General features: G+C 41.1%; 1 protein-coding gene across 2 annotated transcripts in view; it reads left to right on the top strand.

Moving 5' to 3' along the window:
• SNTB1 (syntrophin beta 1) overlaps window positions 1-25,364 on the top strand; it is a 239,078-nt gene that overhangs the window by 75,030 nt on the left and 138,684 nt on the right. For both annotated transcript variants that reach the window (XM_082858486.1, XM_082858485.1), the window contains exon 2: window positions 22,955-23,171. In XM_082858486.1, coding sequence (XP_082714612.1) covers window positions 22,955-23,171 — 217 coding nt within the window. The remainder of the gene's footprint in view (window positions 1-22,954; window positions 23,172-25,364) is intronic.

Here is a 25,364-nt window from a genome sequence, read left to right as displayed (position 1 = left end):
GAAAAGATCCTGGTTGATGCCCTTCATAGCACTTACGTGTGTCTCTCATCCATCTTGTCATAGCTCAGTCCAGGATACAGGTGGTTGCAGTGAGTCAGGCAGAACGGGAAAGCCCGTAATTTGACCTGTCCACTTGAGCCAACTAGTTGTTTGGGAAGTTGGATTCACCTGCAGCAGATAGGAACAGGAAATGGTAGGCAGATCTGAGGAATAAGGAAAAGACCCAGTTGTCAGAATGGGGTCACAAGGTCAGAGTCAAGAGCACTTGATACTGATGGGCTGTGTCTTATGCTGAGGGTGCTTAAATCTATCCTTGCTGGCTTATGGCGGGCTTGTATGAGAACCAGGGTGCTGGCCCCTGGGACAGAAGCCAAGTAGGGAGCTGGGAAGAAAGCAAAGCTTCAGAGTTTGGATGCCAGGCAAGTTCTAATACACTTAGCATTGGGCAACCCCAGAGGGCATACATAGGGGCTTTGTCCGCACACTCTTATGGGGTAGCTGGGTTCTTCTGGACATGGCACACCAGGAGGTGATTGAAATTATTTAGAGAGCACTGCCTTATCTTGCTGTCTGCCCCTTTGTCCTCGCCCATATATTCACTACATCACCTATCACCAGAAGGTGTGGTGGTAGCCCAGACTTCTAAGAGAATTTGCAGCTGTTCTAATCCTGATAGTGAGTATAAAATTTTTATTGAAATATATGGATAGTTTGAAATTGTTTTACAAACAGGAGAACAAGAGCTTTGGGTTTTCTGAGCCTTGGGCCCTATTCAAGTAATTGGGTTCCTACATGAGAGAGAAAAAAAGTCACGCACATCCCGTGATAGGAGGAATGGTGTGAGCAAAGGTGAAGGTTGGGTGAATAAGTACGTTTCGACCCCAGCACACCATATTGGCTCTTCTCCCTTCTTGGTCCCTCTCTCTCCCCACATCCTTGTTTGTGCTTCCTGGAATTACCCTCCAAATAATTCACCTGCACCCAAAGTCCTTATCTGGGGCTCTGCTCTTGGGAGGAAGCCAAAGTAAGAAAGTGAGTTTGACAATGAGACCATCTTCTTCCACTGAGTGTGCCGCAGCTTTGGGAGAACATTCTGTGGGGTGATGACCGAAGGCAGGCCCATCAGCCGAAACAGGCATCTTGACCTGAGCAAACCAGGGAGACTTGGCCAGGCCAATTATCCATGCATCCAAGAAAGCAGGGGTGTTCCTGGAGCAGGGAACTTGCACAGGGGGTAGTGAGGGAGGGTTGGGAGCAGCGGCTTGGATCCAGTTGTAGACAACTTGGACAACCAGGTTAATGAGTTGCTTCTCTGTTCAATTCCTCGGCAGTTGGACAAGTCTTTCTTATACCCCACTGTTTGCTTCTGACGCAGTGAGAGAGTTGGGGTTGGAAGCAGGTCCTGATCGATGCCCTCCATTGCACTTTCCTACTTGTGGTATCAGTGGAGTTCTGGAGTCACAAAAGCCCAGGCAGAAGAAAGTATTCTATTCTTCCTTTCTTGTAGAGAATTGACATTCTTTTGCCTCAATGCTTGTAATATTTGGGGTTTCTAAGGACCCACAGGGGGAAAATGTGCTCTATTTTGCTTTCTTCTTGGTGGTTTTAATTTCCCTTAACCTCTTCATCTGTTCTGGTAGCTCTGTTGTGCCTCGTACTCAGCCCTCCAAAACCCTCACTTCCCACCTCCCAAATAATGCTTAGTCTTTCTTTCCCTTTCCCTCCCAAGAGCAGTTAGTGAGCAAGGGATGTGTCAGAAGCAGGCCCGTTCCTAATATTTTCAGAGCCCTGGGCATGAATGCAAGTGGAGATCCACATGCTATTGGCCTAAATATTTTAACATTTTCAAACAGATTTTAAAAATTAAATAAAATCTATTTGGCCATCTCCATTGCCGGATCATATTTAAAATTCTCAGATCCCTTGGAGTTCCAGTCCAGAAACTGGTAGGGGAGAGCTGGTGGGAGAGCAGGCAGAGAAGTGGCCCTGGGGACACCTTCATCCTCTCTGTCTCCACCCTTGGCTTCACAGACGCCACTATATGCTTTGTGCTCATGTGAGTGGACAACTAAGCCCACACAAGCTCTGTCTAAGCTCTGCCTCTACAAACATGCATTACTTTTGCTCCTCTTTGAGCGTGAGGTTGGCATACTCTGGCTCAATCAACCTCAGAAAGAAAGACAGGGGCCAATGAGACAGCAAATTCCAGGGAACTGAAAGGAAGGGAGTCACAAGCTCCAACTGGGCAATCCCCTTGGCCTGCAGGATTCATCACCCCATGGGGAAGGGTGTGGCCAGAGAAGGACCAGAGCAGACCTCTTTAAGAGTAGAGCACAGGGCGATGTCCTCTCTTGCCTGGTTCAAAGGGCAGGACTTCTCAGAGCTGATGGCTGGATACATCTAACACCTCTTTTCTCCCAACTTCAGCCTGTCCTCAGGCACCCTTAGAAGTGCTCTCTTGTTTGAGCCACTTGAGGAAAGAGGGCTCTGTTTTTCATTTCATTTTTATTTTCTCTAAAAATACCCTGAAGATCCTGTCTCTAAAAGTGTGGGCATTGAATAAGCAGCTTCTAATCCTGACCCCATTTCTGTGTCTGGAACACACAACAGAAAGTTCATCTTGACTCTCCCTGGCTTCCTTCCACCCTGGACATTATTCTTGGCTATTTACCATCAGTGCTGCGGGCAGGTCTCATCTGATAATGCAAGGCAACTAGGTAGACTCCTGTCCAGCCTCTGCAGCAAGAGATGGAGAAGGCAAACTTCGTGCTCTGGAGGCTTAGCGTTATTTGCTAGCTGAGAATCTCCATCAGTAAAACTGAAATCAGAGAGAGAGTGTGTCATGGCAAAGTTGGACCAGAAAGGCAGCTGGTGACCTGGTGAGTTTTAATCATATTCCCTGGGCCACTGGAGTCACCCAAGCATTCCTTTGTCTCGGGCTGCCTTTCTGCAAAGGCTCAGTGACTTAGCTCTAAACTTGTACAGTGGGAGAACAGTCTTAATATAGAGTGGGCCGTTTGAATGGGGTTCAGTGGGCTGCATCCCGGGCTCTGTGGTAGCCGGTGATATTACATATCATCTAGGCAGGACTGAAAGGAACATTAAACTGCATTTCCATTATCAGCGAGGTCCTTAGTGGCCTGTGGATCAGAATCAGAGCATTCTAATCAGTCTGCCTAATGTCTTCCTGGGCAGCCTCCTACAGGTCTAGGATTAGTTGGCACAGGAAGGCTGAACCACCTTTCACAGGGGAAAAAGTCATCCACAAGAAAGCCTGAAGCGTGTTGAGCCAGGGAAAGGCTAGTGACAAGTTAAAGGGCCTCGTATTACGAACGAAAGGGCCACTTCTGGGGAACCTAAGGATTTCTGCAGAGAGGATGGGCTCTCTTGTCTAAAATATTAAAATCTGCGAGAACTCCTGTGAGGGGATCAGTAAGAAAATTGCTTTTCAGAGAAGCCCAGGCTCTGGACCTCTTTTGCCCTTGCGTGAATTATTTAGCAGTCCTCAGAACTACTTCGCAGGGCTAGCAACAACTTCTATTTCCAGTGCAAAATCATGAAATTTTAGAATTTCAGGTGGAAGAGAAGGTAAGGGCATCTAAACAGAAGTGTGATGCAGAATTTCAGGTTGACGAGAAGGTCAAGGACCTCTAAACTGTGATGCTCAGTTCCTCTCCAAGGGGCTGCCCAGGGGACTTCCAGCCTCTGTGAGAAACCTCCCCTGACAGGGAACCCACTGCTTGTAGCTGAGGGCATTTCTGATTGTTAAAAGTTCTTATTCCCTGAAGTCCGGAACATCAACTGTCCCAAAACAGAGACCTATATTTTAATCTCTAGCATCCTCTCTGAGTGAGGAAGCACACATATTTGCAAAGTCAGCTGCTGGAAAAGATGATTAACTATAAGTATTGACCTTCACAAAATAGAGTCGTTTGCCTAGAATGCTGGCTAAGGAATCAGTTTTGTTCTGTGTGACGGTGTGAAGAGAATAACAGAATATAATGTGAATAGCTTAAATAGGGATAAAAAAATTAAGGTTACTGATGTGGGACAATACTTTGAAGTATATTTCAAGTGAAAATTGTCAGTAATAATAATAATAGAATTTCACACAGACTATATACTTTATCCTTGGGCAGTTAGTCTGTGGCAGGTATGCTTAAGGTGAGAAAATGTATTCCTTTATTCATTCATTCATTTATTTTATATTTACTTTTTTATTGAAGTATAGTTGATTTACAGTGTTGTGTTAGTTTCAGGTATACAGCAAAGTGATTTAGTTACACGTATATATTTACATATATGTATATATATACATATATATGTATATATTTATACATTCATAAAACATTTATTCGGTACCAACTCAGCCCTAAAATAGCCAGAAGAAAGACTTAAATTTTTTCATCTGTGAAGGAGCCCAGAATCTGGTCAGAGAGAAGATGATTTAAATCACTCACTGTGGCTCACTGAGAAGAGGATTCCTGGGGTTCTACCAGGACTGAGGAAATGTACCTGGATTAAATCAGAAGGAATTTCCCAAGGTAAATGGGACCATCATATATTGATGTCAGCCAGTTCTCTTCGTTGCTTTCTCAGAAACCCTAGTCCCTTGATGAGTTAGAGATTTGGCTTTTTGATTAGTCCAGACTCTGGTTAGTTTCTCAAAATGTTTCCCCCACTGCCTTGCAAGCAGGACGATATCATGAATACAGGGAGTGCTTAATAAATGTGAAACGAGGAGGAGAGAAACAAGAAAGGAGAAGAATGCCACCTCTCTTACTTGTTATTTCAACCTCTGGTAATGGGACCCTCTGGTCTCTGCCAAATAGTTGGTCTCGGTACTTGACATCACTTGAAATCTTGCATAGAAATGTACTCAAGTCCTGTCCATCTTTGCTTATCATACTTCTAGGCATCTTCTTTTGTTTATCACTTCTTTAAAGGGGACATCTTTAAATCATACAACCCAAGTCTATTCTTTTCTCTTTTTAACTACTTTTCTCCCCGCGATGCACAGCTCATGTGATGCAGGCTTGTTTGCTGTTGTTTTCTGGACTCTGTTGAATACTGCCAGCCTCACATTTTGATGAGAATCAGGAAACCTGAGCATTGGGTAGGTATACACTGTAAACCTCACTTAAATATCAGCAACTTATCCTTCATTAACACGATAATGAACCAAATTCCCTGTTCCTCTCCTAAGGATATTGTGAACTTAAGGAGACCAAACACAGGCTTTGACTTTCATGCGTTCAATCTAAACTTGTTTTGGAGAAGTGAGTGGCTTAAGTTGAGAATGAATGACCTTGAATGTACTTTACTTATTAAAGGAAATGGAGCTATGCATATCGAGGAAAAATGAAAAGAAGAGAAAATTACAAGATAGAGGTTGGATCTATTTTCTTACAACTCCTAGAGTTGTGTATTGAAAGAGAATTCCACTGTGATGGGGATTTACGTCTTCTGGGTACGTGAAATTCCTCCAGTTTGTGCTATTATGTAGCTCATCTTTTCACAGAAATCCCAGAGTGCTGACAGATCAAGAGGTTTAACGTTTCAGATCCTTTCAGCATTCAGCAAATGCAATAAATATCAGAGGTGGCTTGGGTTGAATGTAAGAGCGGATTTTGTTTCTGCAGGAGAGAAACTTAAACCCACAGGCTTGCAGTAACTTTGAGGAGATTTTCTTCTACACCTCGCTCCAAATGTGACTTGGTATTTTAATAAATTTTGTATATCTTGTTGCTTCCCTGTAGGGCATCATTCTTGCCCAAGTTGCCACCTGAACAAGGGGTCATTTCTAAAACTCTTCTGTTAGTTCACTTAACAGAGGCTTCTGAACTTTTTGCTTGAGGGTTTGGAATTTATACCGACACCTCATCCTCTAAGACTGATTCTTGGAAAAACTCTTTGGGAATAGTATCTGCTTCCTATTTAGATTGAAGACCATGCTTTTAGTGAAGAATGTCTCTGCCAGAAAGGACTTAAAATATCCATCTCGATGATTCTGTTTCTTTCTAGTGTGTATCTATTTATTGTGGCCAAATCGCCTTCTGTGAAATGCAGTATTGGTGTCATACTTATGCGGGCCAGGCTCCAGTTCCCTTGGAAAAATTGAATTACACAGCTGGCCAGAACTGACAGCATAAGCTTTGGCTTTTGCTGAAGGCGAGCGTTATGGATGGCTTTTCACATGCTGGTCTTTCAAATGTAATCTTCTGATTTAGGTCGGCCGCTATCTCTGTGGTAGGCGAAAGGGAATGTTTCAGAAATACACTGGGAAGATACTCTTGGCATATCTGCATAGCAAAAAATTAATTTCTCGTCTGGAAGGCTAAATTCAATCCAGTTCCAACCCAAACTCCAAATATATGTGTTTCTGACATGGGGCGTCCTTAAACATATAAAGAATGTGATATGAGAGATGCTAATAATGGACTCCTTTCTCTAAATATACTCCAACCTGTGATAGGTTTAGATATTCTCCTCTTGGCTCTAGCACTCTCATGTTCCTGGGTTTCCTCTTTTGAATAATAATAACTATTTTTTGGTAGAGCCTTTAATAGGTAATAATGTACATTATTTTAATGCTTCTGTCAAATTGTTATTATTGGGCATGAACTATTATCACACACTACAACATGGGTGAATCTCAAGAATATTACGCTGAGTCAAAGAAGCCAGAGACACACATATACATACTGTATGATTCTATTTATAGACAATTCTAGAATAAGCAAATCAGGTTGCTTTAGGAATGGGCAGTAGGGAGGGTTGACTGAAAAAGAGCATGGGGGAAATTTCTAGGAGGATGGAAATGTTCTGTGTCTTATTATGCACTCTTCTAATCTGACTGAATGATGTGTTTAAGATCTGAGCCCTTTACTTTATGTGAATTACACCTAAATTTTAAAAATTATGATTTCTATTAGTATATATACATGAGGAGCCTGAGTTTTAGAAAGACCAAATGAGTTGTCCATTGTCATGTAGCTGTGGAGAGAACTGTGCCTCAACCCAGATGACGTAACTCATAAGTCCAGGTTTTTCCACTCTAAAACAGTTTCCAAGAATGGTCATATTTACATGACTCCACTATGAGGTCAATGAGTTTTCAGAACTTTTCTTCCTGGGAATAGAGATGGCTTTCCAAAAGCACATGAGTGGGTACTGGAATGAGCAAAGAGAAGGGGGCCAGCATCACAGATTCACGGCATGTGTAATGGTTAATAGCTAGTGCTGGAATCAAAATTCTCACTCTGCAACTGACTATGCATGTGACGTTGGGCAGGTAAACCTGTCTGAGCTTCATCTTCTTCATATGTAAAATGGGTTGCTGTGAGGCATAAATATAACCATTCATAGACAGTCCATAGGTGTCTGTGAATTATCAATGAATGTTTGCTATTATTAGTCACAATTTTGGTTAAAGGAGGAATAAATGCCCTTGTGTTATTCACAGGTTTACTGTATTATACTGTATTATTTACCTATATGTATTATAATGTGAAATCTTTGTCTCTCCTATACTTGTCCAAGTGGCTACATAGTTAACTTAGCATCATATTAAAGAAATGCATGTAAAGCTAAGAGTCAGTAGTTCCAGTACTTCTCTCCTTGACTTCCTTGTTTTGGCAACAGGCATTGTCGAACAATTTATTACTCTATGTACTTCATATGCGGTGTGTATAATGTCATGTATTTTTCCAAGTTCTGGAAGAAAATTCATTCCGAGTACAATTCACTTATAAATCTATGATTCCATGAACTCTGGGGATGATTCACTGAAATGTCTTAATGTTTGTAAATGATTGTAGAACTGGAAGGGACCATCTTTTGGAAGTAATTAGTATATTACATAGTTTAATGTAGGTAGACTTTCTTAAAGCAGGATATTCCATTTAAAAAGTGTTTGAGTATTACTCAAGGATTTTAAAAAAAAGAAGTCTTTTTGAGACATGATGAACAGAATATATGGCTTTTTTTTTTTTCTTTTTCGATACGCGGGCCTCTCACTGTTGTGGCCTCTCCCATTGCGGAGCACAGGCTCCAGATGCGCAGGCTCAGCGGCCATGGCTCACGGGCCCAGCCGCTCCGCGGCATATGGGATCTTCCCAGACCGGGGCACGAAGCTGTGTCCCCTGCATCAGCAGGTGGACTCTCAACCACTGTGCCACCAGGGAAGCCCAGAATATACGGCTTTGATGGTGAAGTTTGTTTTTCCAGCTTCACTTCTGTTATTATAGATAGCATATTAGACTATAAATGTTTGATTATTATATATCAGAGCCCTCTTTAGCTGGCTCAGGTCACAAATCCTGCATGACTTGTAGGCTTGTCCAACAAGGTAATATATTTTAGATAAGCACTATCCATTGAACAAAAAAGAAGGAGTGAAAAGTTTGGAGCTTGATAGGAAATAAAGCACTTATATATTTTTTTTCATGAAGAAGTACTTTAAACTTTCTGGTTCAAGATGCCTGACAACATCTGCAGCTTTTGTTTCCATGGCATGTTTGCATGGAGCGAAGCCTGGATACCCAGGACGATAGGCAATAAGAATGTCTAGTCTATAATTCACAACCAGGATTTTCCATTTTGCAACCCTTCAGCTGGTGAGGCGGAGCTTGTAGGACCTTGCCTCAGAGGGATTTGGGGGAGATTTTGCCTTGGGGCAACAAAATTTAGAGTATATAAAGATTTTTTTAAATGATTTGTTTAAAACTATGCAATATTTATAGATGTTATTTACATTAAGATAGTCCAAGTACTCTTTCAGCCTGTAGAAAACTGTTGAGTTTCGTACGTAGAGTCAGTTAACCATATCATCATATTAGTACTGCCTATAAGTAATGTTATGAACCACAAAATTGATTTGAGATATTTTTCAGGCTGCTTGTCCCAGGCTTGTTAAAACTCTGGTTTTAGCCTCTGCCAATGAACACCTGGTTCCAATGTTTCACCACAAGTAATGGTTTGTCCCTTGCACAAGCCAAAAGGATTTTCGGTTTGCATTCTTCTCTAAGTGCAAGAAATAGCCCTTCAAGGTCAACCAGCTGTCTCTTCAGGGTGTTCTGAATATGTGCTAAACATGATCTAATTGAAGATTTATAGTAAATATATGAGTTACATGTATTAGCCTCATTTAAGAGGTGCAGATACTAAGGCTTAGGGAGGTCAGGAAATGTTCCATGTGGCCATTTGTGGAGGAATCAGTAGCATAAGCCAGATTGGACTGACTCTCAATCTGTAATCTTTTACCTGAACTATATTGGTTCTTGAATAACCCAATCATTTTCCTGTTGTTTGGTTTGAGCTTTCCCTTCATAACACCCACAACCTCCTCCTCCTTCTTTCCTGCTCCCAGATTAGATCATGGAACATAGATAGTGTTTTAGAACAGCAGGAAGAGTTTAAGTCATCTGTTCATTTCAACAGCTACTTCCTTCTTAAGCTTTGATCTTTACATTTGCCCTTTGCTTGGCCCTTAGCTGTCTGCAAAGAAGATGGGGTAGGGAGCGGTGGTGGAGATGTGGATTACTTGGAACAGAAGAAAATATCACTAAGGTTGGAATCCCTAAAATGACTCTAGGATGATACACACCTGCCAGCTCCCTCTGTCCTAGTGTTCTAGTTCTCTATGTCTGTCTCTGGGAGTTTGCCTTGGTTGGAAAGGATAAAGGGAGCTATGTGCGCCTTTTAAAATAACAAGACACTATACGTATAGTATCTGGTTTAATACACACAACAGCCCCATGTGATTAGTATTATTTTCTTCATTTTGAAGAGGAGAAATCTCAGGCTTAGAGAGGTTTAGCAACTTGCTCAAGATCTCAGAGCTCATTCAGGAGAGTAGATTCTACATTAGTTTGGATTTCAAAAGGCAGCTTAGCACAGCACAGTGGGGAAGAGGAGGGACTTTGCAGTTAGATCCAGGCTTGAGTGAAACACCATGACTTTGAGGCTGTGAGGCCTTAGAGTAATTTATTTGACTTCTGTGTCTTCATCAGTAAACTGTGAGTAATAAGAGTACCTATCTTTCAAGGTTGTTGTGAGAATTAAAAGACGTAAGCTATGTAAAATTCTGGACCTTTAGTTAGCACTCAGTAAGTGTTAACCATTATGACTGTTATATTCCCTCCTCCCCCTGGGATTGAGGTGAAGCTCTCACCACTTCCCAAAGCTTCAGACTCACAGTTCTACCGCCTTTTGATCTCTGTCTTCATGGATGGTCTGTCTACATCTCAAACCTGACATCTTCAGAACCGAAATAGTTTACTCTCATGTCCCAAATCTGTACTTCTTCACATATTTTCTGTTCTTTTTAATGGCATCACTGTCTACCTAATTAACCAAGGTATTTGAAAGCTTGGATTTTATAGATAAGGAAGCTTAAGAACATTGGAGGTTAAATGATTGCTAATGACCACACAGAAAATTAGGACCCCGGCCAGGATGGAAATCCAGGTATAATGAGCTCTAAGTACTTTACCTTACATCTTCTTCCCTTTTTCCTTTCTTTCTTTCTTCACTCTCTCACTTATTCATTCATTTTTTTTAAACCTTTCAATCCTATACTTTTAATTGCTTCTCATCCTTTAACATTGCCTAGGGCCTCAAGTACTATACTGAATAGAGTGGTAATAATGGGTATCATTATTTTGGTTCTGATTTTCAAGGAGATGCTTTCAGCATTTCCTCATTTAGAATGTTTGATGTCAAGTTGTTTTTTTTTTTCTTTTGTTTTTGCACGTGTGTGTGTGTGTGTGTGTGTGTGTGTGTTTTGTTTTATCAAGTTAAGGAAGCTACCTTCTATTTCTGGTTTACAAAGGGCTTTTTTGTTTCATTAAAACAGCTTGCTGGTTTATATGATAAAATGATTTTTCTGATTGAAGTAATCATATGTTTTTCTTCTTTTCTTCTGTTAACATACTGAATGACATTTATACATTTTCTTATATTTAACTGATCTCGCCTCCAAATAATCCAAATTTGTACTGTCTTCTAATATACTATTTGGCTTGGTTTGCTGATACTTTGTTTACTATTTTTGCTTTAATTTATGAATGAAATGGGTTGGCAGTTTTCCTTTCTGAAATTTTTCTTGTCTGGTTTTGTTATATTAGCTTCATAGAATAAATTGGGGAGGCTCTTTCTTTGTTTTCTGAAATAATTTGATTAAGATTTGAATCATCTATTCTTTGAAAATTTGACAGAATTCACTAATAAACTCTGGTTCTCTTTTCTTTGTGGGAAGAATATTGACCAGTGTTTCTATTCCTTTAAGAGTTATAGGACTAGCCATGCTTCCTATTTCTACTCAGTTTTAGGAAGTATCCCCCCCGCCCCCTGCCCCAGGAATTTGTGCATTTCATTTAAGTCTTCAAATTCATTATCCTAAATATGTCCGAAGTTTTATTTTAGTATCTTTTTAGTCTCTCTTGTGTCTGTAGTTATTTCCCCTTCTATTTATTTATAATACTGGTTTTCTGTTACCTCTTTTTATTTCATCAAACATGCCAGGAGGCTCTCTATTTTTTCAGTCTTTCCTTTGCTACTTTTAGATCTTTCCCTTGTGATGTGGAATAGTTTGACAATTTGAATTCTGATATAATCTTTACAGAATATGTTTATTAATTTAATCCTCCCAATATCCACAGGTTTTTCCAGCACCAATAGCAACTCATTAGTTATTAGTCACAGTAACCTAGCCTATGTCTCCATGTCACTTGGACCATTTGCATTGCTACAGCTGGGGTTATTAGATTTATTCAATTAGATATTAGATTTAGAACATAAAAGACCAGATTCCAGGTCTGCTTCTTCCTTGAGGTAAGATAATTAAGCCCTCCGAACCCCAATTTGTCCACCTTTTTTATTGTTAAATTTTCCTATGGGTCTATTTATTACAAAGAGTTGTATCTCTTTTCTGATGCTTACCATCACTCCTTCCTTGCCGCCTTAAAAAACAAACCAAACAACAAAACAAGCCCTTCTATCTTGGCTGCTCAGGGTCAAGAGAAGCTTCTGGAGGCTTAGAGGAAAATTGCGAGGTTTTAGTCTCCTGATCGGTTCTTGTAGTTCTTGGCAACTCCTCTCCCAAAAGACTCGTAAGCAAGGTCAAGCTAAGTTTGGCCTATGGGACAAAATCCAGTGCATCAGGTATGACCAATAGGCATTAGTTCTGTTGAGCAAGATGTGTCTGTGTGCACGTATGTGTACTTGGGAGGGGGTAGAATTTGGTGGGGAAAGTTGTTAGGCTCTTACCTCCTGGGCCATGGAAATCTCAAGCAAATAAATGCACAGCCAGATTCTTGCAGGACTTGGAGATCGTGCACAGTTCGGCGGGGATGACAATAAGTATGAAATGAGATTGTGCCCTTAGAAGTGTTTTAAACGGTAAAGCCTGTTGAAAATGGCAGATATTCATAACATCGTCCAGTTTAATGGACCCTAATGTTTCAAAGCCCGCACCCCCATCTCCTTTACTCTCAGATGCTTCTACAGTCGCTTTAGGTTATCCAGGCTAGGGTGAATAAAAAATCTCAGACACGGCCTGAGTCTGCCGATGGTCATGATACTTTGTTTACTTAATGTGGTTTCTTTCGGAAAAGCTTGATGACTCTGGGCTTCTGCCACTGAAAAGTAACTGCAAGTTTACTGAGCCCCAAGTCTGATTTGCAGGATGTTATTACCAAGCTACATCTGGAATAATAGAAGTTTATTTTCCAGAGATACCTGTCAGGAGGAAGTGAGAGCAGGACTTCCTGCCTTTTGACGTAAAGTCCTATTCACACATGATCTTCTGTCTAGGAAAGAGTAAGAACAATATTAGGGCTTGAGCATTCAGACATCCTTTCTGCCCATTACTCATTTCCTGTCTTCAGATGTTAGGGTATAGCTGTTAAAACAGTTACTGTATTTTCCGAAGGAAGAGAAACTATGATTATTTGCGATGGTGAAGAGCTTACTGGCAAATTGTTGGAGGATCAAGTCTGTAGACATTGTTAATCCATATTCTCTCAAGTACTTATTAATACCTAATGAATACGCTTCAGTCCAATTGTGTGTGTGTATTGAATTATATGCTGTAGCAAACCCCAGATTTAATTTATGTGCAGTAAATGCATGAATGAAATGATACTTTATACACTGCTGATTTTGACAGTTCCTAGAGTTAGAAAAGAGATTGGTATTCTTGCAATACATGTTCTCATTTAAATTTCCTAACAACAGTAACAGCAACATAATAGCAATAGTTATATGTGAGTGCCAAGGATGTGCCAGGCACTGTTCTAATGGCTTTGCATACATTTTAAAAGTTATTTAACCCTCATGACAGTTCTACAAGATAGGTCGTATTATTATCAGGTGAGGTAACTGAGGTTCAGAGAGGTTACATACCTTGCTCAAAGAAGCCCAGCTTGTAAAGTAGAAGATTTGGGGTTCGAACCCAGATTCTGTGACTCTAGAGCCCACTTATTAAACTAGTTCATTTTATTGTCTCTCTAAAGAAGACACTGTTTTCCTCATTTTCTAAATGAGAATTCTAAGATTCAGATATTGTAACAAACTGTCACATAACTAATATGTAGCTAATAAGCATATAATAACAAAGAAATGTACAGCATGACTTCGCATGGTATACAACCATGACCTGCCCTCACTGTACTGGAGTCATTGGATTCCGCATCTTAATGAACCACATTCCAGGAAGAACATAGAACATGACACCTTGAAGGGATTTTAGAAGCAATCTGTTCTTCTGCAGAGTAAAAGAATCTTTTCTGCAACGTGGGAGATAGCTCATCCAGTTTCTGCTTGACTGTTACTAGCAATAGTGAACTCACTACTTCACAGTGTTTTCTTACATTGAACCCAAATATAACGTCTATAATCTGTCTTCACTGACTGTGGCTCTACCCTGCAGAGATACACAGAGTGAGTTCGGCACAGCTTTCTGTTCTTTAGGCCCCATCAATCTTCGCTTTTCTAGGTTACCTTCTAATAATGGTAATTGACCCTTATGGTGTTTGCTATGCCAAGTTCCTTAGAAGTTTTTTTACTTATATTAACTCATTTAATCCTCACAATACCTATGAGATGGGTGGAAGAAATAACACATGAAGAACCTAAGTTATTTACTCAAGAGCTTGGTGATAGAAAAGCTAGGAGTTGGACCCCAGCAGTCAGACTCCAGAGTTTATGCTCTTCACTACTATGAGCTAATGCCTCTCATTTAACCTATGTTTTCTTTATTTCTTGAATCTTTGACAAGCCGATTACCCTCTTTACCCTCATTTGAACATTGTCTAACCCATTAGGGCTTCAGGTATGGGCTGATCAAGGTGACAAAGAGGGGAACTATCCTCTTCTGAACACCATACATGAATCATTGGAGCCTAATGTCCTATTACTTTATTATGCAGTCATAACCATGGCCATCCCTAGAACCTTTCTACACACAAAACTGCTTATAATACAGTTCTCCTATCCTACATGTTACAATGATTTTTACTTTGAATACACAATGACAGAACTTTCCATCTTATCCCTATTATATTTCATTTATTTAGTTTGGGCTTGGGTGAAACTCTTAAATCCTTATTTTGTTATCTAAGGCATTAGGCCCCTCTTCCAGCAACTCTTTAGGGACCTAAAATAGTAAAAGCAACGTCTATGATGCCTGTCATACATTAGGTCATCCATTAACTCCTTTAGGCCCTGAGAGAATGTGGACCAGGAACCCGATAACAACTGGCTATCAGATGAGGAAGGTACTAGTGGTTCCAGCCTCCTTTTTGCCAGGCTTGTCTTTTTCTTTCTGTAAAGCCAAATATGTATATTTTATCTGTTTATAAGGTGCTCTAAATGCTTTGTGTACTCTGCAGAGTAAAGCCACCATCAGAGAATACAAATTATAGGAGTAAGATTTGGATTCATATAAGAAAAGGAGTACAAGAAAAACATTCCAGACAAAAAAGTCTTTTTAAAAGCATGACTTATAAATGTTCATGGTTGGACAAACAGGATTCATTCAGGCACAAGCATCTAGCCATGTGTAGAGGCAGCATCCAGAGTGCAGGAAAGAACACGGGTTCGGACTGGGGGCTTTGGAGCTGGACTCCCTCAGGTCAGATCTGGCTCTGCCAGTTGCTGCTGTGTGACCTTGGGCAAGTCACTTCAGCTCTCCATGCCACACTCCCCTCGCTTGTGAGGTAGGCATTATAATAGTCCTACTTCATAGAATAAGAAATAAGAATAAGAAAATAAGCTAGTATACTTCTGACATTTAGAGTAGGGCCGGATGCATAGTGAGTAGTCAGTAGCTGCTAGTTAGTATTCTAAAGCCCTTTGTTCAAACAAGGCCCACTGCCTGTTTGGGTAAACAAAATGCTGTTGCAATGCAGCCACGCTGATTTATTGACATATCATCTGTGTGTCTTTCATGCTACAATGGAAGGAAGTAGTTGTGACCAAGACCCTAAGGTCCAAGAAATTTTATATCTGGCCCTTTACAGAAAAAGTTTTTGCCAACCTTCATTCTTCAGGATAGAGGACAAGGATTTCTGAGCCTCATCTGTTACTCCTTTGTCTTGAAACCTTGGATCAGTGACAGATACTCTCTGGCCTCTGCTACTTCTGTTATAAGCCGCCTTCTCCTGAAGAACAAATCTGTGAAAAATCGTATCTTGGAGATCCTACTAACTTTGTCTTTCATTTGCTCAAAACTTCCGTGTTTTACAGCCAGACTTCTGTGTTAATTGCTGTGGATATAGATGAGAATATCAATTTTTTATTTTTTCTAACACTGATGAATACTTAGCATGTGCGGACCTCAGTTCTAAGCCCTTTATATGTGTTAGTTCATTTAATCCTCACAGCAACTCTTTGAGGCCGGCACTACTCTTTATCCCCACTTTACAGATGGAGAAATGGAGCCACCGAAAGGTTGAGAAAATTGTCCCAAGCTCACACAGTTGGCAGGTGGCAGTGGCAAGATTTGAAACTATGCAGTGTGGTTCCAGAGTGTAGAGTTTTCACTTCTACTGTAGTCACTCAACTTTGAGGACCTTATGATTCCACCAGAGAGACCTATATGTGAACAGATAACTGCACGTGATGTGTGTTTAAATATTTGTAAGATGAACCAGCACAGTGCCTCGCGTGGCATAAGCCGTCATCATAATGTTTAGGTCCTGATGCTGTTAATATCAGTGGAGATCGCCACAAACCGTGGCTGGAGCTTAAGGGAGGCATGCCTGGAGGACTTCAAGAAGGAAATCTTACCTGAATTGAGACTTACTTGATATTAAGAGGAGTTTGCCAGAAAGCTTTCCATGCAGAGGAAAAAACACATGTGCAAAGAACGGAGGCATGTTCAGAGAATTAAACAGTATTTCTCTATGGCTGGTCTGCAGACAATGGGGACCAAGAGGTAGTCACTGATAGGAAGTGGGCAGGGCCAGAACGGCTCTGTAGGAATTGGGACAGACCCAAGTCCTTTAGTGAGTGTCTCTTTCAGAGCAGAGTTCTATATCTGTTTGTTTATTGTCAAACACACACCCCAATCCTGCTCATAGGCACTGGAATGTAAGCACCTCAAGGGCAGGCACCCAGTCTGTTTTGTTCACTGAAATAACTCCAGCACTAAAGGCCATGCCCATAGCAGGAGCTCATTAAATGTTTGTTCAGTTAATGGATAACTAAACCAATCAGCATACTTCTGGGTGGTTGTAGGACTCATGGAATAGGATACTTTCCCTGGGTCCACCTGTCATCCCTGGTGACAATGAGCTTGCTTTGTTGAAGAGTCAAGGCAGGAGGTCACCTCAAATGACTCTGCTGTAGAAAATAGCGTAATTTTTGAGTTAGTTTTTAAAGTAGAGGCTTAGCAAATTCATAACCAGTTTATTTTAGTCCTGACTCCACATATGAAAATTCAGCATCCTCACCCACAATGTCCTATGACCTCATGCGAACCTTTGGTCATCCTTCAAATGTCTGAAAATCCTACCCTCAAGGACCCACCTGGCAAAATATAAGTGAAAAAAATATTGGAAAGTGAATGAAAACAATGATTCTTCTAGGCCACTGTGCCAAAGTAAAGAAAAAGTAACCTAAGTATATAAGCTCAACATAGGTTTGTTTTCATTTGTCAGGTGCCCATAGGGCTTGGTAAAAAGTCAGAAGGCACATCTGCCTGAGGCCTAAGGATTTGGCACACATTTTAACGGTGATGTTAAATGTTTAACAGCGATTTCCCAAGGGATCATCGAATGTTTGAAGGGTAGGAGCCTTATTTCCCACCCCTGACATGTGAGGAGAATGAGGTCTAGAAGGTGAAATAACTTGCCCAGGGCTGGAGAGGTAGTTAGCGACAGGGCTGGAACTGGAACCAGGTCCCTGACTCCCAAGGTCAATTCTCTTTCCAGTTCACCGCTCAGCCTCCTGAGAGATTAGCTATAGTTTCTGAGAAGCTTATATTACCTCTTTCATCATTTCTTGGTCTTTTTGGAAATATTGATGATCTCCCTCTGCATCTTTCCTAAGATGACCCAGGAAATGGCATTAAGAGAAGTCTCTTGCGTATTTCATTGAGTCAGCAAACCCCATTGTCACCAACTTGTCCCCAATTTGCAGGTTTCACTGAAGGTCTGAATACTCAGGTTTCTTGGCTCCAGCTGATGCCTTTTCCCCTTAATCACATTAGAAAATGTACATTTCATGTTCACATCCCCTAGAGTAGTGAAATATTTCTTTTCCTCCTGTAATCTGGAAATCCCTTTTTTGGTTGTTTTGTTGTTATTTTTAAGAAGAAAACTTGCACATAACAGAGGGACTTGCTGGTTCTTCAGAAACCAGCCTGGTAGGACAGTTGATTGGATTTGCCTAAAGCATTTCCTCATTAGTAGCCTGTGTGTGCTTTTCCTTTCAAATGTCACCTGGCCTCCTCAACAAAGATTTAATTGTGGCAACTTGGGGCCTTTGCAAACGTGGGTTTCCTGAATGTTCTTTTGAAATCTTCACAACTGGGCATCTTTCAGATGAAAAACTGGAAACATATTGAAAGTGACTTGGTGCATTATTGGTTTGGAGACCACTTCTCATTTCTCTTCTACCCGTATTTTGTAAGGGAGGATTGGAATTTTAATTGCTCAGCCATGGTTTTTAATTCATGATGCCCAGAAAGGGCATGGTTTATTAATTAGTCCTGATTATGAGGTGCCCTGAGCCTGGGCCTGGCTGCTGCTTGATCAGTTTCAACAGTTCTTTGCCTGAAATTACTGTCTGTAAGCACATGGCGGTCTAATTATGCAGACACTAGCTGTTCAGATCTGCCAGGTTAAACCCTGTATTATACATATGACAGTGCCTTAAAAGGCATTTGTTGAAATGCCAGTTTATTAGTTCAGCCTTACAAAATCCAGCTCTCTTATGTTATAGGCAAATAGCCTCTTAATTGGATGTTTTCTCCCAGTACATGAAAACGTTGGCTTAAATACACAGACACACACAGACACACACACACACACACACACACACACACACACACACTCACACTCATCCAGTTAATTTTTTTAAAAGTGCGAGAAACAGTATTGCTTCATGGTTAAAGGTAAGGACTCTGGAGCCAGGCTGCCTCGATTTGACTCATGTGTCTGCCACTTTCCTGCACTCTAACTTGAGTTTATGAGTTTCTCTCTCTCTCTATTGCACAATCTTCAGTAAAATGGGAATGATTGCAATGTCTGTATCCTAGGGTTGTTGTGAGGCTCAAGTGAGTTAGTACACAACAAACACTTATCAGAGTTCATGAAACCTCCTAGTTCTTGTGTTTTTTACTGATTGCTCCAATGCATTTATTTGTGGTTATATCTTATAAAATCTAGTTGTGTTAAGCTGGCACGGTTAGGGATATCTCCCTGTGGCAAAAGCTAAGAATTGTCCCCTAATGTCTATTCTCTTTTTCTTCCACAGTAATAGCCTCCCCTCACACCAACTTTTAGCCAGGTTGGCATAGAACTGTCCAGAGTTAAGAGTAAATTTCTTTTCCATGTAGAAGTGGCCGTGTGACTAAATTCTGGCTGATGGGTTGTAAGTAGATAGTGTGTCAGCTTCTGAAAAGTGACCCTGAAGGAAGGGTAGTGTGTCTTTGACTTTTTCCTTCTTCCTAACGATGGGAATTTGGTCACGATGGCTGGAACCCAAGCAGCCCTCTTGGGTCATTCGATGGCAGGTTAGCAGTGTAGAGCAGGAAAGGAGCAGAAGCCTGAGGACCTAAAAACTTCAGGGAGCAGAGTTGCCCTAGCAGCCCTTTTCTTTCACACTAGACTTTCGGTAAAAGCAAACCTCTATATTATTTAATACACTGTAATTTGGGGCACCTATTGCTGTCAAATCTAGTCTTAGGTAACATCTGACCCTCCCTGAATTAGACCACGTTCATTATTTTGATTGCAATGTGTAGAAGTTTCAGGACACAAAGGCACAAAGAACCACGGAAAGTTTTCACACACTCTTAATTTCCTATTAGAGGCACTGCTTTACAACACCCAGACATGGCTGCAGTGCTTTTACTGTCTGAATGAGGGGACTTAGCCTCAGGCCTCAGTTGGTGATTGGAGAGGGCACCGCTTGACAGTAGAATTATGCTCATAACTGATGGCCAAATCTTGTAGAAACTACTTGTAATATCCCTCAGAAGGGATAGTCTGACAATTTTATTGCTTCCCTTGGGCCAGAAATTGTGAGCCTCTGGACAAATCCAAGACAGTTTTCTTCTGCTCTCGTTGCTATACCCAAGAACAAGTTTCTCCACTTCCTATAAATATCAAAAAGAAGCAGGACTCCTAAACAAAGGAACTTTAAGCAGGATTGTGGTGGTGTTGCTAGTTCTTCCTCAGGATAGATATGGAAATAGTTCAGTGATCTTAGTGTATCTTGCTTAGGAGCAATGATGATAATCTCTTAGTCTCCTTTATTTCCTTGAAATTGAATCTTATTTTCTGGCGGTGCCAGAGATCTCAAGACTCATTTAGGGATTTTGCTGAGCCATCTTCCCAACACTGGTGAAAAGGAGAGATGACATCTAAAGCTCTCAGAGGAAACATAGGTTCTAAGGAAGAGTGCCTGATTTCATACTTGGCACATCATGAAGAGTAATGATAAATGTTCTTCTTTATCCCCCTTCCAAACTGAGGTCCAATTTTCCTTTCCTATGGAATTGTGATAGAAATTATAAATCAGAGTACATTATATAAAAGAAGGACTGTTATTCTTACCTCTACTTTTAAAAGTCCTAGCTGCCCTTTAAGGCCAAGTTCAAATGCCACCTACTCCATGAAGCATCCCTGGATTCTCACCTCCACAATGCTCACCCCCTACTCCAGCCAGAAGGATAATAATACAATCAAAGTAGAATCTTCAATCTCAGCTGATACTTGAATTTCCCATATATCAATAAGTATAAGTCTACAATATACAAAGCTAAGCAGAGTTCTAGCTACTGCAAAAGCATTTTAGCGATGGAAATTCAGTACCTTCAAAAGAGAATTTATTTATTCCAGTTTTTAGACAGCTTAATTCTGTCCCACTAAATTTTCTGCATTTGTTTATAGGTATGTCTGTGCTCCTCTTTAAATACACTGCCCAGAAATAAACAATATTCCTTGAAATACACTGTCCCTGAATCACCTTTCTTCTTCTGTTACTGCAACCTGTGCTAACAGGTTTGCAGCAACCATGGAGCTGTTTTCTCCCAGTGGCACTTATATTCAGTGAAAATTCTGAAGTCTTCTTTTTAAATATGTGTTGGTGCTAAATGACATCTCCTCTGTCTTAAATTCATGTGGCTAGTTTTGAAATTTAGTTTGGGTCCTCCAATATATAGATCCATATTGCATGCATGTGGGTATGTTTGGTCTGCTTATTAAAGTGTTGCAAACCTAACCTGTCACTCAAGCCCCTAGATCCATTTGTCTGATGAATTCTTCCAAGGTCCTTTATTCTTCTTATAGCTCATTCTGCTTTATGCCACAGTTTATGTACTTGTTTTATGCAACTGTCTTAGGTGGGGTTCCCTAGAAGCAGAGCCTCTGTCTGGGGAATCGGGCAGCAGCTCTATAGTCTCCCAGGTTTGACGGCTTCTGATGGTCCAAGAGCAGTTTTCCAGAGCAGGAGAGTAGCTAAGAATTGTTCTCAGCCAACACACAGCAGCTAGGATATAGGTGCCCTAGCTGCTGAAAAGGATCTGCCGGGACACCAACAGCATCCACTACAGTCAGCCATGATTTTGTAACTCTTAAGTATGGAAGCCATGTATTGTTTATTCCTGCAGTCTCCATGAACCTGAGTCCAAGTCTTACACAGGGAAGGCACTAGTTTGTGGAATTGAATCACCAGAGATCTGGAGGAAGTGCCCCCTGGTTTTCACCCATTCCAATCCACTGCCATTTGTAATAACAAATACCTCTAAGGGACTTACCATGTAAGTGACAGAGAGAAGGATATGGAAGCTTATATTGCATATTCCAAGAATCCAGTTTCCCTGTCCACTTGAAAGCTGTCTAAGGACCAAATGCTTAAATTTAGAATTGGCAAATACCACCTTAGTAAGCATATCAAAGAGCAGAATTTTAGTCTGCTCCATTCAGCTTTTAAACGATTTTGTTTCTTTAAATTTTATAAAGTAATATATGCATATGGCTAAACATGAGAATGGTATAAAAGAGTAATAAATGAATAGTAAAGGTCTATTTTTCCATCGTCTTGACTTGCAGTTCCACTCCTAGAGCTAACTACCGTTAACATTTTCTTGGATTTCTATCCAGAAATAGTTGTAGCTATACGAGGATAAATATCTATGATTTTATACACAAAATGAGTACAGTATATGCACTGTTCTCTAAAGTTTTTTTAGACTGTTAATAGATCTTAGAGGTTATTCTACATCAACGCCTCTATAGTTATCTCATTTTTTTTTAATGAATGTATAAACGTCTTACAATTTATTTAACCTCTCCTCTTTCTTTTTAGTGGACATTTAGGTTGTTTCTAGTTTTTGGCTTATACAAGTAATATTTTTGCCATCACAGATTTTTACCATTACAAAATAAGTGTTCTTCTATGTATTTCTTTGCATATATGTTCTTTTTAAAAAATTTTTTTAAATTTTATTTATTTATTTTTGGCTGTGTTGGGTCTCCGTTGCTGTGCACAGGCTTTTCTCTAGTTGCAGCAAGCAGGGGCTACTCTTCATTGCGGTGCGCAGGCTTCTCATTGCGGTGGCGGAGCATGGGCTCTAGATGCATGGGCTTCAGTAGTTGTGTCATGCGGGCTCAGTAGTTGTGGCTTGAGGGCTCTAGAGTGCAGACTTGGTAGTTGTGGCGCACGGGCGTAGCTGCTGTGTGGCATGTGGGATCTTCCCAGACCGGGGATCGAACCTGTGTCCCCTGCATTGGCAGGCGATTCTTAACCGCTAAGCCACCAGGGAAGTCCCTGCATATATGTTCTTAATACTATTAAATTGAAAAGCCTATCCCTGAGTCTCAACAGAATAATGGAGACGTGGATAGTAAATGTGGCCACTAGATTCCCTACATCTCTACTGAATAACTGTGTGTCTTTTAGCCTAAGATATGCTTTCTCACTCTCTGCCCATTTGTTTTTCAGCCTCTTTCCCAGAATGCACCTCATAATCAGAAAAGATAGAAATTGTCATAATTAAAAAAAGCTGAGAGTAATTCTCAAGTTCAGGTTATCCTTATGGCAAGTTCTAAAAACCACGTTGGTACATAATTTAAGGAATAGAAATTCTGAATCTTGTTCAGATTTTAAGAGTCTCTGTTTAAGAGCTTATCTAATACAAGTTTCAAAAATGCCATCAGACTTTTCAGAAATTCAGCCCTGATGTACTGAAAAGTGCTTACTGTTGTCTTTTTGCTTGCAGTGAAGTATATGCGGGAAGCCACACCCTACGTGAAGAAAGGCTCCCCAGTATCCGAGATCGGGTGGGAAACGCCTCCGCCAGAATCCCCTCGGTTAGGCGGCGGGTCCTCAGATCCTCTGTCATCGCAGTCCTTCTCCTTCCATAGAGACCGGAAAAGCATCCCTCTCAAGATGTGCTTCGTCACTCGGAGCATGGCCTTGGCTGACCCTGAGAACAGGTAAGGATGGCTAACGCCCTCCTCCGTATCTCACTGCTCTTTGGCCTCTGCGGTTGAAAGAGAGCTTTTATCAGGTTGTACTTGTGTTCTGGAAACACTGGACAGTTTCCAAAGAATAGCCTGAAAGGACCACGATGCAGGAATGTATATGTCAAGCTAGGCCTCCCTCTGTTTCTTCCTCCATCCTTCTTTTTCTTCCTTTTATCCTCATGAAGAATCTGTATACTAAGCTCTGGTTCTGGAAAGAGTTGAATCAGTGGAGTCAGGATCTTATCTCTCTTCCCTGGGTCTGCCTCTGCCAGTATATGGAACTTTGGGCAAGTCTCTCGGAGCACTGAACCTCAGTTTTGTCGTATGTAAAATGGAAATAGTTGAAATCAATGCCTCGTTGAGTTGTGAAGATTCAATGAGGAAATCAATGTGAACTGCTTAGCCCAGGAAAACCTTCCATGAATATAAGCTATATAATACTATGTATTATTCCTATTGGGTTTTTTTTTTTGGCTGCATCATGCAGCATATGGGATCTTAGTTCCCTTACCAGAGCTCGAACCCCTGCCCCCTGCATTGGAAGCACAGAGTCTTAACCACTGGACCACCAGGGAAGTCCCCAGTACTATGTATTATTGATGTTAGGTAACAATAAGCAACCAGGCCTCTCTGGGCCTCCGTGTTCTCAACTGTGTACTTGGAGGGTTTGATGAGAGCATCCTTAACACTTTTCGGCTTTGAAGCTCTCTTTATTCTCAAGAGAGAAGAAGGAGTGGCCTCGATCCAAGCCTGGAGTGCTATTTCCCAAAGCCTATACATGACATCTTTGCCACAGGATAGATATATAACCCAATCCATGGCAATTAGAAGGAATCCAGGCAAGATGAGCCAGTATTTGGGGTCCCTATTCCCCCAAAAGTTTTCCTTTATCTCTGCTGACAGAAAACATACATCTGGAAGGAAAATAAAAGACATGTAGAGAAGAGAGAGAGAAATTGAGCCAGAGAAGGGGGAATCGTGGTGACCTTTGCATCCTCATTCAAATGCTAGAAAAAGAAACAGCTCTACTGGCCCTTATTTACAAATGAGTGGGACAGCTGCAACCCCACCCCAACCCAACGAGGAAGTATTTGGCTGGGCTCCGAGCTGCTGATGGGGAAAACCCAAAGGAAATAAGAGCAGGGAGAAAGTTGCCTCCTTGGCTCACAGCTGAACGCTTTTTTTGTTCTCTTCCCAGTAAACTTATGCTAAGGAAGCTGCTAGCCCTTCTGACCCCGGTCAGCTGCAGGGTCTACCCTGCTCCCCGCCCGTCAGTTCTATCTGCATAGGGATCAGAGATCAGCCATTGTATGAGCGAGCCAGGGGGTATTAGCAAAAGATGAATCTGAGAAGGCAGATTGGGAAGGAGGCAGAATTCTTAGATGGTCCATTCCCACCCGTTCTCTGTTTTGCTTCCCCTCCCCCCAATTTCTACCACTTTCCTGGGCCTACAGTTGACATCCTGGTTCCTGAGTTTCCTCTTCCCTGGGCTTTTACCCAGTCAGTCAAACAAGTCCTTTCTCCCAAGGGTCTGAGGTCTAAGGTTTCGGATCTGATGAATTCATAATTTATCCAGTGGCTGTCTTGTGCTGGGCAGCATGCTAATTACTTCAACCCAGAGACTGCAAAGTGGCAGCCTTTAGGTGTCCCCAGCCCACAGATATGTTTTTTTAGTGGTCTATCTAGGGTTGCAAAGAAATTTGAATTAGTTGCCACATTGAATAGTCAGAAAATTTCACATTAAAAAGCCAGATTTCTGGACTTCCCTGGTTGTCCAGCGGTTAAGACTGTGTGGTTCCACCGCAGTGGGCACAGTTTCAATTCCTGGTCAGGGAACTAAGATCCCGCATGCTGCACGGTGCACCCCCCCCAAAAAAGAAAAGAAAACAAAAAAGGTTTCTGCAACTTTCACATGGGCTATAAGAAATTACTTTATTAAAAAAAAAAAAGCCAGATTTCTACTTTTCTAGAAAAATAAGAAGATCTAATGATATCATTAGGCCTATATTGCTGCAGGCAGGCCTCCCATCTATAGGAGCCCAGTAGAGTCTTATCCTTTGAAAAGGGAATGAACTCTCCTAGTCACTCCTTTTGCCTTACACTTAGGGGATTCAGTTAATTACCTGCCTGGGTCTTCACATTTCCTGCCTTGTCCTTGAATTT

Source organism: Leucopleurus acutus (assembly GCF_964270905.1).
Source record: "Leucopleurus acutus genome assembly, chromosome: 17".
Classification (NCBI taxonomy): domain Eukaryota; kingdom Metazoa; phylum Chordata; class Mammalia; order Artiodactyla; family Delphinidae; genus Leucopleurus; species Leucopleurus acutus.
The sequence above is the reverse complement of the archived record's forward strand: the minus strand, read 5'-3'. Positions and strand labels throughout refer to the sequence as shown.